This window comes from Epinephelus lanceolatus, chromosome 13, assembly GCF_041903045.1.
Source record: "Epinephelus lanceolatus isolate andai-2023 chromosome 13, ASM4190304v1, whole genome shotgun sequence".
NCBI lineage: Eukaryota > Metazoa > Chordata > Actinopteri > Perciformes > Serranidae > Epinephelus > Epinephelus lanceolatus.
This window is the reverse complement of record NC_135746.1, coordinates 12,589,265-12,603,410: the sequence shown is the minus strand read 5'-3', so window position 1 is coordinate 12,603,410 and position 14,146 is coordinate 12,589,265. Positions and strand designations below refer to the sequence as shown.

Below are 14,146 nucleotides of genomic sequence, written 5' to 3'. Positions count from 1 at the left end.
AACACCTCGGTTCAGGGGTGAGGCGATGAGGGGCCAAGCTGGTTCATTCTGGCTCCACAGTTTCCTTTAACAGAGAGCCACGTCTGGAAACTGCTGCGATGGGGTGCCGATGTGGAGCCAGGAAAAAGAGAACGGAAGAGTGTGGAGGTGAATACTGATCGGTCCGGTTTACAGATGGAGCGGAAATCTAAAAAAATGACGTGTGTATGAGCCTGTGTGTGTGCATGTAGGAGAGAGCACACACGCAGAGACCAAACACTTCAATCCTAATTAGGCCATCAGGCAGATGTTGTTTGCACAACAGTTGATCCATAAATAACCATATATTTAAATATAGTGGCAAGAAGGAGTGACATACGGAGGGATGGAGGAGCTGACAGCAGGGAGGGAGACAGGCTGGATGGTACATGGGTGAGGGAGGTGGGAGACGATGTCCTTACATCTTCTACATATTTGAGTTTATATTAAGAACACTTGAATGAACAGACGCAGCACAGAAAACAAATCCAAACACACTTGGGGCTAATTGAGCACATTTACTCCCCAAATGCAGACGTAAACACTGTATGATACCTTGCAGTGGCAGGATGCTGACGCTGAAGTCTTCCAGCTGGCTGAGGGCGCTGATGAGGTCCAGCTCCTCCTGGATGGTCGGAGGACAGTCGGTGATCAGCTGGAGACACGCCCTGATGAAGACAACAACCAGTTAAAACAGCAACACGTGAAAATCAATCAGCTACATTAATCTGTCACATGAGTAATCAATCAGATAACCTCTGGGGACTCGGAGGAGGAAGTCCTATATGTAGATACACACCAGCTGATGTTCTTACGATGTGGTCATGAGCAGTTGCCAAGCAACCATTGGACATTCTGGGAAGTTACTGTTCATAGTCAAGAAGTAGTTTGGCACATAACACCCAAAACTGCAAGTTGTCCTTTTTTTAACAAACTAAATGACATGTTAATTACTTAACTAATTAATTAGCTTCAATTAGAGCCAGGCTAGCATTGTCCCCCGTTCCCAGTCTTTGTGCTAAGCTAGGCTAACTGTATATAGCTAAATATCCAGCCTATTTGGCTGTTATCAGGGCTTTAAATGGCCGATATCAGTGTTGATAAGCATGCTAGATATGGTAGGGGTCTGTCACACCCATTACTTGGTTGAAAAGACCATTATCAGCCCATTAAATGAAACTTTCTGGCATAAAGGGCTTTGTTGGTATTTTATCCCAGGTGTGAGAAAATTCAAATGGAGGGCGGGGTGGTGGATGGGTCAAACACATGACTTTTCACCCAGGACTCTAAAGTTCAAGTCCAATGTGAAAGCAATATTCGTGCCAAACTGTGGTCTTTTCCTACAGCTAACCATGTGTTTTGGCACCGCAGCTGGCAACAGCCTTCTGAACCGACCAGTAGGTGTAGCAGGCCCCTACTGATTTGTATTTATGAGGATTATAACCACAGATAACGGCCATTTAATGGGCTGATAACATCCCAATCGGATGACGCATAAAGGAAAGGAAAGGCTCTCTGCCAGAAAGCACTAAATGTTGAACTATTCCTTTAATTATCAAAGCCCAAGGTGAAACTAAAAGTCATTACAATCACTTACTGTTTTCCACATTGGAGGAATTAACTTGAAACTAAACACTAACAGTCACTTACATTTAATCTGATAGTTTGCAGAGAGTGATTATAAAGCAGCAGCAACAGTTTTGATTGCATTACAAACTTCGCGGGAAGGACTAAATGAGTTTTACTTATTCAGGTACACACTTTCAAAGTTGCAGCAGAAATTGCTTATTAAATCTGAAGTTTGTGAAGTTTCCACGTCGTGACCAGAAACACGGTGAGACTGCTCGAATGGATTTATTTACAAAGTCTAGACTCATTTGACGGATCTACAACAGGGGAGTTTTCTCTTCCAACACAATCCACACTCATTACCCTTAATAGGATTATGTAGCACATCACTTAGCATATGTAACAGTACACGGAGTGTGTGAGTGTGTGTGCGCCTGCTTAAGATGCCAGTATGCTCTCTTATTTTCTTGTTTTTTGTTTTTTTTTTCATCACGCAATTATACAGCAAAGCAAAATAAGGCAAAGATTGAGAGAGGAGAGGGAAAAATAACTAAATAATTAATTTACAAATAAATAAATCCCATATATAACAACAGCTTAGAGAGGAGCTCTGACGTCAGTGTCGGTTAAGTACAGAAGAGGAAACTTGTCCTTGGAGTGTTAAATTAAGAAACGCACACAGTTTTGTTTAACCCCTGAAGTGTGTGAAAAACCATCAGAGACGATGAGGCGTTTCAGAATCCCTATCAGCGTAATGAAAGCAATCCAAAACATACATTCTCAAAAACAGGTTGAATCGATAGTTAACAGACTGGAGTACACACGCTCAGCAAAACACTCTCAGCAGCTTCCCACTCTTTGAGCGCAGCTAACGTTCTTGCCAGGAACAAGAGGTTTGTCCTGGCAAACGAGAGCAGAGGAAAGGGCCACGGATGGGCGAATGAGAGACAGAAAGAGGGCATGTTGATTATGTACTTGTGCTGTGAAGTGTCTGCAGGCGTGTGTGTGTTTGTGTGTGGAGACCGCCTTAGAAAAGATGATGGTGGGGGGGGGAAAAAAAAATCTATTTCAGTTTCAAGAGTCATGATATGCTTTGCAGCAAGCACTCTGTAATTTGCAGATAACTACTTCCTGTTAAACACACACACACGGGAGGACACAAGTTAACGTTTGTATAGCAGCTATCAATGCAACACCGTAGTAGAGACCTTGCCCTTCTTTTGACCAAGCCGAGCGGTGTGCGAGCACATCCAGCACCAGCAGCGGCGGCAGCATACTGTCATACAATCATTCATTCTCTTCATTTCTGTGTCATTTCCGCTCCAGCTCTCTCCTGCTCAAACAAGGTCTTGCGAGATGAGCTTTCTCAAATACGAGAGAGAAAACCAGCAACAAAATGAATCACCCCTCTTGGGCTTATTTCTGACATCTTTCCATTTTCTGTCTGCATAATGGTTGTTGAAATATGTGCCTCTTTCTCACCAGAGCACCTGCAAGTTTTAAAAAGCTACACCAAAGACATTTCAAAAAACTTGTACATATATCTAGAATAGAAATGAAAGGATAACGCTGACTCTGGCCTGAAGCTTAAACAACATAGATGATGGGGCAGAAAGTTGGAAAACACATTTCTTCAAATTTGAGAGCATTAAGTTTTACTGCGACGACGATGAAAAGTAAATATTTGGCATGCTGAATTGACCTTTTCCAGTTCTGATAATGACATGTGGGTCGATCTACCTGGGACCAACTAGATGGAGAAGTACCTTATCTAACTCTGTAAGGAAGGACTGTAACTATATTTCAGTAATTATATGGATATTTCACCCCCAACTGACCATTTGTGTATCAATTATTCACTTTGAGCTAAGCTGAAATTGTTGAGTTTTTCCTCGCATGCCTCCAGTCAACGAAGAATCCAAAAACTGGACACTCATAGGTGTCTGAGTTTAGTATACAAACTCTTACACAACTCATGTAGTATAACTTAAGTCTCATTTATCCAGTACAGACCTTTCTGATGGGAGACTGAAATAAAAATTAAACTTACATTTGATCTCTTAAAGGAAATGGCCACTTTAGAATGAAAATACAGACAGTACTTACTGACCCTCATGCCGACAAGAAGTCCAGTGTAGTGTTTTAATCCACAAAACTCATTCGGGGTATCGGAGGATAACAGCTAGACGTGCACAAGACTAGTGGATGGCTAGTGGTGGTGCTAGTTCTCAAGTCTCGTGCGAGTTGCCATGTAAACACAGCACTCTATGCTATAAAAGTGGAATAAATTACGTCTTTTCAAGTCAGTTTTGCATGGCGCGGCTTCAGGACACTTGGATTACGACGGACGAGCCGTTCTGACGTTTTTGAGATGCATTAGCGGAGTTTTATACCATTTTCAAAATGTGGGTTCCGTTCACTTCAAGTGTAGCTGTTATTCCAGCTAGCTGTTATTCTCCGATACCCCGAGCGAGTTTTGTGGATTAAAAAACTACACTGGACTTCTTGTCGGCATGAGGGTCAGTAAGTACTGTCTGTATTTTCATTCTAAAGTGGCCATTTCCTTTAAAAGCCAGACTCCATTTACAAAAACACTAATTTTGCCTCACTGAACATGGGAGTTGTTGGTCTACCACTGCCTTGATCAGTTAGTTTGTTTATGTTATTGTGTGACTTTGGTGAATCTGAACTAACCCTTTAAAATACCAAAGTCACACAATAATACAAACAATATAACTGACCGAGGCAGTAATTGATCAGTAGCTCCTGTGTTCAGCGGGGTAAAATTACAGTTTTTGCCAAAGGAGTCTGGCTCTTTTATGTTTTGTGACTCTTTTTTATTCAAGAAACAAAGAACACAAGGTCATCATGGGTGTTACACAGTCAAATCACAGTACATTTGTCACTTACACCCTGGCATACAGTGTGACAATTTACTCAACAGCAGTTATACACAGTCCATTCCTCCCAGTAGTTTGAACATTTTTCCATCTCAAGCTTTAAAATAAGTCTTTCCATACAGTATATTTCGTTTATAATCCCCAGCCACTGGGCCAGTGTAAGAGGATCAACTTGCAACCATTTGCGAGTTATGGCTTTCCTGGTACTTGCCAAAAGTGTCTTTAATAAATATTCATCTTTGTGTGGAACAGTTTCAAATATTTTTCCTCAGCATAATGTGACAAATTAGTCGACTAAATCCATCCAAATTATCTTATGAATCTCAGCTGCAATCTCTTGTCAATATGGTTTTATTTTTGGGTATGCCCAGAAAACATGATAATAATGGAGTCTGGCTTTGAGAAGAGCATGGATAAGTTTCACTTTTAATTCAAAATTCAGAATTTTCTGTTTTTTGGATTCTTCGTTCATTGCAGGCATGTGAGAAGTTTTTATTAGAAATTAAGCATTAAGCTTTTTTAAAATCAAGTAAAACACTAAAGCTGTGGGCTTTAAAATCAAAATAATGAGCTGAAAGACCCTAAAGCGAGAGAGGAGTGTTGGTGATTATTCTCAGTGGGTTTGTCACTATGCACTATGCTTTTCATATTACATGTATTCATTTGACTTATTGGTAATGTAAAAATATTAATAATTGCAGCTTTAGGGTCATAGTCCTTGTGCACAATTTCTGATATTTTTTATCTTTCATTTAATAGATTTTTTTTCTTTCTCCTTTTTATTTTATGTAATTTATGTATTATTATTTTAATTTAATTTAATTTAATTTAATTTAATTTTATTTTATTTATTGATTGATTTTTTTCCACTTAATCAATTTACTTTTCTTTGTCAGCTGATCTACAAAGGCCAATTAATATGGACTGCTTGCTGCCAGAAGTGGGGGAAAGGGGGAATTGTTGAGTATTATTTTGATTGTTGTTTGTTATATATGTTAAAACAACAATAAAAAATTTATAAAAAAAAAATTATTGTAGCTTTGACCTAACCTTTCTGTGCTTCTCTTCTGTCTGTCCCGATCACTTTAGTAGTAAGAGGGGGATTCCCATGTTATTTTAGGAGGAATCTTTTTGTCCTTGTGTAAACTCTTGGCTGGCGCCAGTGACCGCATCCTTTCAGGACGCCGGCAGGTGCGGTTATCTGTCCAAGCGTGTGTGTGTGTGTGTGTGTGTGTGCGTGTGTGTGTGTGTGTGTGTGTCTTTGGCATTTAGTACAGAGGATAGAATGTGTGTCTGTGGAGCAGTTATTTTAATCTAAAGGACACAGGCAGCCCGTCTGTATGGACTATTAATTTCGGAGCGACATGCACAAGTTCAGACACTACTTTCTGTCTCATGTCTCAAATTTGCAGGCAGCCAAAACACACACACACACACACACACACACACACACACACACACACAGATGCACACGCGCACACAGTGGGAGTGTTACAATGGATGATGTTGTCCAAGTGTGTAGAGGGGGGCCTCTGCATTAGTTACTATAAATGAATGACGACCCAATTACTGTCCCACTTCCCCACTAGGAACAGACGGTAAGGTTAGACACCCACCGGCCCCCTTCTGAGATCTGAGAGCAGCAACAGACACAAATGCACTCCCATACAAATACTTATACTTAGAATGAACTTAATCTATTGTACTATAGGAGATGAAATAAAAGCAGCCACCATTATTTTACTGCGCGTTCAGTCATGCGAGGACCAAAAAAATACATCCACCTACACAGAAATAAATGGCATTTCTCCTACATCTACAATGAGCAACGTCAACCTCTCAAAGGCAGCATACAAACACTCTGACATGGAAAAGTTGGTACAAGGTTAGCTGGATATTTTATCTGTCCTACAACTTCACCTTATTATTGCATGTCGAACACTTATCTTTACTCTGAGATTTACCAAGGTAAATGTGAAGTCGTACCCTTTCTCTGAATTAGACCCTGAAAGGGCAACGCTATTATGTTTTTGTTTTTCTGAGGTTTTTATAACATTGTGTAATATCCCAGTCGTGATCCTTTTGTATTCATAACCGTAAATTCAATTTTTGGTGTATGTTTTAGGGGCAAAATGTCATTTTCCCAAGCCCTTCTAAAAACATTTTTATATGTGAGCTGACGTAAGTTTCTGCATGATGATGTTGTGCATATAAAACTATGTACTGTTGTGGTTGCGACGTTAGTTCGGTTTCAAAAGTCACACAATAACACAAACAAACTAAACAATCAAGGTGGTGCAAATACAAGGTACTGTGAGGTAAAATTACTGTGGAGTGGAATTCTTGAGTCCAAGCGGATGTTTGTGCCAAATTCAAGTTAAAACTCCCACGAGGCCTTGGACTCCAAGTCAAGATAATGTGTTCACAAGAACAAGACAAATGCAAGATCACAGTGACCTTGATCTTTGACCGCAAAATTCTAATCAGTTCATTATTGAGTCCAAGTGAACGTTTGTGCCAAATTTGAGATCACTCCCCCAAGGCTTTCTTAAGATAATGTGTTTAGGAGAATGTGACCAATGCAAGGTCACAGTGGCATCGACCATTGCCCGCCAAAATCTCACCAGTTCATCGTTGAAACCAATAAGACGCTTGTACCAAATTTGAAAAAATCCCTTGAGGTGATCTTGAGATATTGCGTTTACGAGAATGAGACAGACAAGGCCACAGCAACCTTGACCAAAATCGAATCAGTTAATCATTGAGTCCAAGTGGACATTTGTGCCAAGTTTGAAAAAAATCCCTTTTACGTGTTCTTGAGATACTGTGTTAACGAAAACGAGACGGATACACAGTCACAGTAACCTTGACCTTTGACCGCCAAAAACTGATCAGTTTATCATTGAATCCAAGTTAATGCCTGTTCCAAATTCAAGAAAATCCCTACAGGTGATCTCTTTGAGGCATTACATTCATGAGAATGAGACAGACAGTTTATTCTTGAGTCCAAGTGGACGTTTGTGCAGAGTTTGAAGAAACTCCCTCAAAGTGTTCTTAAGAGGTCGTGTTCATGATAATGAGACAGATGCAAGGTCACAGGGACCTTGACTTTTGACCAAAATCTCATCAGTTCATCGTTAAATCTAAGTTAACATTTACGCCTAATTCAAAAAAATTCCCTGAAGGTGATCTTGAGATATTGCGTTCATGAGAATGAGACAGACAAGGTCACAGCAACTTTGACCTATGACCACCAAAATCTAATCAGTTTTCAAGTGGACATTTGTGCCACATTTATTGTGTTCACATGAATAGGACAGATGGAGGCTGAACAGATGGACGGATGGACAACCTGAAAAGAGTGACAACCACAGCTATCGCCAGTGAAGAGGCATAAAAATCATACTAGTTCTCATAAGTAGAGAAACACCTCTCCTTATTTTCCTGCTCACCTGGCCAGGCCCATGCAGGGGTCCGTCAGCGTCGTGGATGAGTTGAAGTACTCTCTGGCAGCAGCCAACACCAACTCCAAGCTGTTGTTGTAGGCCACCTTCATAGCGTAACCTTTACCCCGGAAAGTCAAGCTGACAGGAACGTCCTGGCTGACCTGGAAACATTAACATAACATTTAAACATCAATGAGACTGCGGCGTTAGAATTCATTACAGGTGCTTGAATATTTTGAGACCATAACAGGCAGTGCGAGGGTGAAGTGGAGTCACCAGTCATATTTAATATACCTTGGAGCAGTGCATGAGCTGCCCTGCCAGGCGCACGTTCTCCACGCGGCTGGAACACAGCAGGGACTCGACAAAGACCTGCAGCAGTCAGGGAGGAGAGGGGAAGACGTGGCGTTTAAGTGAGAGCTGTAGAAGCCTGAATTCAGTAGTTCAGGAAACACGCATATTCAACGTGCGAATTATGGACCAGTGTGTCAGACAGGAAGCGAAATGTGCACTCAGACACCTTGTCACCTTTAATTACAGGTTTCACTTTTTTAATCAACGCACGTTTAGCACAAATCAAATTATTCCGTGTAATCTTCTTTTGCTGCTTTTTTTACCTGGTGACACGTCTCAGGTTTCAGACAGGTGTAGACGTTCTGCTGCATGTCAAGCAGGTCCTGCAGTAACCCTCTCCACACTGTCTCACTCACTGGAGGGTTCCTGGACACACGTACACATACATTTTGACTACATTAAAGGGATCTTGATACTGACATTTGTGTTTGTAGGGGTCATGCCTGTGTTGTGACTTTCTAAGTTCATACCTCTCAATCTCGTATTGTTACGCTGATGACAAACAAAAGTGAAACTCTGTTTGGAGCTGCACCTTGTCAAAATTAGTCAAAACCTATATGACTGGACCATGTGGGAATTTAATTTGAAAGGACAGACACAGGAAGTGTCCACGCTCAGCAGTCAGACAGGAGTCAGGTTAATTTCCAGGGCTGGTACCTGCGGTTATTCCACAGGCTAGTTAATAACATGTCGGGCAGGAAATCCAAAGTGTGGGATCATTTTGAGAAGGTGAAGGACGAACCCAAGGTGATATGTAAACTCATCTTCATTGGTCGACTACAAACATGACGTATCATCTGAAACATGGAAGTAGCTACATGCCCATTAGCCCACTGCGTCATTAACAGGTGGCTCGCTCAGTGTGTGACGTGCATATATATTTTTTGTTTTATTTTCATGCATTTTGTGAAGCAATTAGCAACCTTATTTAGATAAGTGCCACAAAAATAAAGTTATTATATCATTATTATTATAATTACTTGCGGCCAGTGTGGCGGCACAGCTTGACCATTAGATGATGGGCTTCTTCTTCACTGTTCTGGCTGTTCCTCACATATGAGATGGGCTTCTGCAGGCCATGTTTCTCCAGGACCTCCGCCACGCTGTGAAGTATAGGCACAGAAACACATACATATAATCAGTTGTGTCACCATTAGTATAATCCACAGACTGTATAGTAAAGACGGACGACATAACAGCTCCCTAAAAGTGAAGCCAAAACATTTCGATTGCCCCCTGGTGGCTGGCTGCAGTATAGGTCATAAACCCCGCCCCCTCTATGTAAGTGGATGGGACATAGGTCAAACTAAAAAAATCAAAGTAAGGATGCTTTCTGTCATTTTCGGGAAGTTCTTGCCATGCTGATGTATGTTTTGAATTTATTGAGGGACAGGCCCTTGAGATATAGCATCTCATTTTCGAGGGGGTCCTCAAGTGTTTATTTTTCTGATCAGTTATTTGATGCTACAAAAAAGAAGTCAGACATATTGATTGACAGCTGTTAGGTCAGACGGTGGGAAATCAGTACTGTGGCGATCACTACTGGGCAGACTCTGGCTCCAAATTACATCACTACAGGATATTTTGGCTTCATTTTTGTACAGTGGGAAGAAGTGGAGAAACATTTTCCATCTCCATATACAGTCATTGATACAATCACACAAACTAAGACAAGGAAACCCGCACAGTAAAAACAGACAAATACAGTTTCATGTCACATTAATCAACGCACTCTTTGAGTAGAGAGAAGACAGGATGATTGGCAGCACTTAAGTATCACAGTAGGGAATGCCAAAGATGAAGAAACAGGGGTAAAAAAGCTTAAAAATTCAAGGGAGAGTACAAATGAGAAAGACGGGAGATGTGTACGCTCTAAGCTGTTCATTATTTTGGCAGCACAAAGTCATTTAGAAGCCACGGTGCAGATGGAGAAAGTTTGGAGCAAGACTGAAGAGCAACATGATAAACTGCACACCAACATGACAGCAACTCTTTGTAAGCGTGTTTGTCTGGGAGCATGTGAGTGCTGGCAGTCACATATGACCGAGGGAGAGAGTGTTTGCCTGCGTGTGTGTGTGTGTGTGTGTGTGTGTGTGTTGGCAAGGGATTAGCATGGCACCCCCGGTCTCAACAGGGTCGTGCTGCTACAGATGTTCGCTCTCTGCTGAAACTCATTACCATAGTAAATAGGTGACTGTGTGCAGATGTGTGTGTGTGAATGTGAGACTGACAACAAGCCTTGATATTTACATGTGTGTACGTGTGGGTGTGTGTTTGCTCGAGTGTGTGAATGTGTGTGTGGGAGTGTCTGCATGTTGCCCATGCTCATATGAATGTGCGCGTGGTAGTGGCAGCAGCTGAAAACAGCTTTTATTCTGGAGGCGCTCGGTGAGCAGACACTTCGCATGTACTGCCTGATTCATCTGGGTAAGAGGAAGTGTGTGTGTGTGTGTGTGTGTGTGTGTGTGTGAATCACAATGCTTCAGCACAAAATATACATGAACACACTTCCCAGTTTCCCCGGGGTGCGTTTGTGCACGGCTGTGTGTGCCTGCGTGTAAATATGCGTGGATATTTGTCTGCAAAGGCCAACGCAGGCTTTTCCTGTTGCTGCTTCCTCCTCCTCATCATCATCTACATTCCCTTCAGGCTCCCCGCCCTCCCCCCTGCCTTCATCCTCATCCTCCTTCCTTCCTCCTCATCACTTCTCAGAGTTTGGAAGTTCACCCTGAGGGGAGGGGCGAAGGAGAGAGAGCGACACGTAGGTGATTTTAACCCGTAACAGAGAAAACGCCCGAGGCTGTTTGAATACCATGAGACAGACAGAGGTCCTTTGATATTGAGTGTGTGTGTGTGTGTGTGTGCGTGTGTGTGTGTTGACTGCACATCCATGTCTCCTCTCCTGCTCTGCGTTTTCCATCAGGCCCATAATGGGGGAGGGAAGTAATAAGCATTGCTACAAAGTGAACACTTCCCAGGCAATGTGGCACTAATCACCGAACTGATGGGCTCCTCCTCAGCACTTTAAATATCCTGCTAACGAGTGCGGCAGTGATGTTTGTATGAAGAGCCGGAGCGAATCCTTACTTTGTCCGAAACTAAAAGATATTCAATTAAAACTGCGGCAAATCCTCACACCTGCGAGCCTGAAACAAGCTTACGTTTGGAAATACAGCTTTAATCTGCACGCCCGGCTGAACTGGGTGGACAGGAGAAGATGGAGGAGAAAGGGTGAGTGACAGGTGAAAGATGGTGTGAGCATGTGTTGATGTACCTGAGGTGCTTCTCAAGTTTGTCCACCTGATCGTGGAGGGATGCGGTGATGTCCGTGTCTGGCCTGTAGGATGATAAAACACATACAGAAACAAAAAAGTTGGTTATTTTATTTTCATGTCAACAAAACGAAGAGCAAAATACAACATTAAAGGGACAGTTTGGATCTTTTAATGTGGGGTCATATGAGGAACTTATCTATAGTCAGGCTGACTAGCGCTACACAATATATATCTCAGTATTTTCTATGAAATAGGCTATATGTTCAGTTGCGAGTCAAAGTCACGAGATGTCACAAGTCCTTTTCTAAAAACCGACTGTGGTCAAAATAAAATGAAATTATATAAAATAAATAGCAGGTATGTACGCTAACTTTTTGCACACAGCACTGGAGCTACAGAGGTTTAAATATTTGCAGCACAGGACACTGAACTATAACAGGAGTATAAAACTATCAAGTAGGTCTAAATACATTGGAGTTTAGAACAATTAAAAATCTTTGTTGGGAAAGTTAAAAAGTCCTTTTCTATGGCCTTTCAAATGAATCTAGTGCTGGAAAATGATTGAAATATTTGTATTTATTTAGACTATTCATCTTAATTATGCTCAGAGAATCAACAGAGAGGCCGAGGGAGGGAAGGAGCGAGAGACACTATACACGTCTTACATATGAAACGTCTGTTGTCGCTGCATTTTTTAACACTAATGTCACCTGCAGGCGCTGTCTCAGTGTCACACATTAGACTACAGCTACCAAGAAGAACGACAAAGCGCTATGATCCACCTCACGCACAAACTAGCAGCGCAGCGCTGGATTGCAAGTGTGCTGCGGTAATTTTATTCATCTCACAGACTGATTTAGCGCAGCCTTTGACCCTTTATGGATATATCAGTATATCGTACATAGTACATATCGCCCGGCCCTACTGGAATACCCACATGGAAGCTAAGCTGAATAGATTTTAGCTACCTAAAAAGTCCCACAGTTTAAATATACGCTATATTTAGAATATTTTCAGCCCTTTACCTTGCAGTCAGACAGCAATTTCCAATGGGAAACCAAAGCCATTATGTTTCTCTTTTCAAAGCCAGACTCCATTGAGAAAAACAGTAATTCAACATCGCTGAACACAGGAGCTGCTGGTCTACTGCTGCCTTGATCAGCTAATTTGTTTGTGTTTTTGTGTGACTTTGGCATTTAAAAATGTGAGTTTGGATTCACCAAAGTCACACAATAACAAAAATAAACTAAATTATCATGCAGCGATAGACCTGCAGCTCCTGTGTTCAGTGAGGTAAAATTACCGTTTTTGTCAATGGAGTCTGGCTGCTGTGAAAAGAGCATAGATAAGATGAGATAAGAGTTAGATAATGGCTTAGTTCTCAGTCGGTAAAGGCTGTCTGCACCAAGATAAACAGTGAAAACATTTTAAACTGTTATGTATTTTTTTTTGGTGGGAATTTTTGAGCCTAGAGTATGTTTTGCTGCTGCCCCCCTCCACAGCAGTACACTGCTTATATTAGCCTCCGTGGTGATACTCCAGCCTGCCTCTCCAAACTGGGGGCATGCTGACTGACATCTACTGCATATAATACCCTGAATAAGTACCTCATACAACCCCGCTTCAACAGATCCGAATTGTCCCTTTCAGTAGACTTATTTTTGCATAATAAAGTGTGTGCGCAGTGTGCAAGTGCATGCCTGTGTGTATATTTATGCTAGCACTGTGTACACGGTGTGCTGTGTGCGTGGGTGTGTGTGCGGCCTACCACTTTGAGGTTGCACTGAAACCCCACTAAAAATAAAACCCCATGATGCTTTGCCTTGAGGCAAAGGATTCTGGGTCAGGCTGGCCTGTCCCCCACTAGAGTACTGACCCTGATGAAACAACCTTCTGTGTGTGCGTCAGTGTATGTGCGTCAGGGAGCGAGTGTGTCTGTTTTTTTGTGAGCGCACCATCTCTCTGTTCTCACACACTCAAAAATCTTGACCTCTCAATCCATTTCTCTTCTCTCCTGCTCTGACCGTCTCTGCCGCTCCACCTCCTGCTCTTCCTCTTTTTAACATCCTCTTCTCCCTCCTCCTGTTTCTCACTCTCCCTCCTCGCCTAATCCCCTGCCCATTTCCACATTCCCAGTCTCTCTCAGGGTGAATGCACATCACATTCTTCTGAGCAGACTTAGACCTAATTAAGCTGTCTCACACACATGCGGAAAAAAAAAAAAAAAACAGAAAATTGGGTTGAAACCACTAAGTCGTGGTTTCTCTCGGAGCTCGCAAATCTGTAATATTCTACGCTGGGATGGCAATTTTGGAGATTAGCAAGTCAGAGAAATCACTCCTGGGAGAAATGTGAAGCTGAAGGCAGTGCATATACAGTAGAGCCCTGCAGCAATGCTAATCCAAACACTGCAGAAAGGAGGCCTGTCTGGAGAAGTGAAATGCTTAGTATGAAATGTGCTGATTTAGAAAGAAACACGTATGAGTATAATATACAGTAAGACCCTGTTTTGAGGAGTTAATACGCTCCAATGCTAAACTGCAGTATTAGATGACAATTAAGAGAAAGCATCATAACAGCACTG

At 41.9% G+C, this 14,146-nt stretch overlaps 1 protein-coding gene across 1 annotated transcript in view; it reads right to left on the bottom strand.

Moving 5' to 3' along the window:
* Positions 1-14,146, bottom strand: part of nbas (NBAS subunit of NRZ tethering complex) — a 290,957-nt gene that overhangs the window by 186,317 nt on the left and 90,494 nt on the right. The window contains exons 27-32 of the mRNA XM_033648658.2: positions 11,562-11,624; positions 9,268-9,390; positions 8,551-8,653; positions 8,228-8,305; positions 7,940-8,094; positions 574-686 (exon numbers count right to left, since the gene is read on the bottom strand). Coding sequence (XP_033504549.2) covers positions 574-686; positions 7,940-8,094; positions 8,228-8,305; positions 8,551-8,653; positions 9,268-9,390; positions 11,562-11,624 — 635 coding nt within the window. The remainder of the gene's footprint in view (positions 1-573; positions 687-7,939; positions 8,095-8,227; positions 8,306-8,550; positions 8,654-9,267; positions 9,391-11,561; positions 11,625-14,146) is intronic.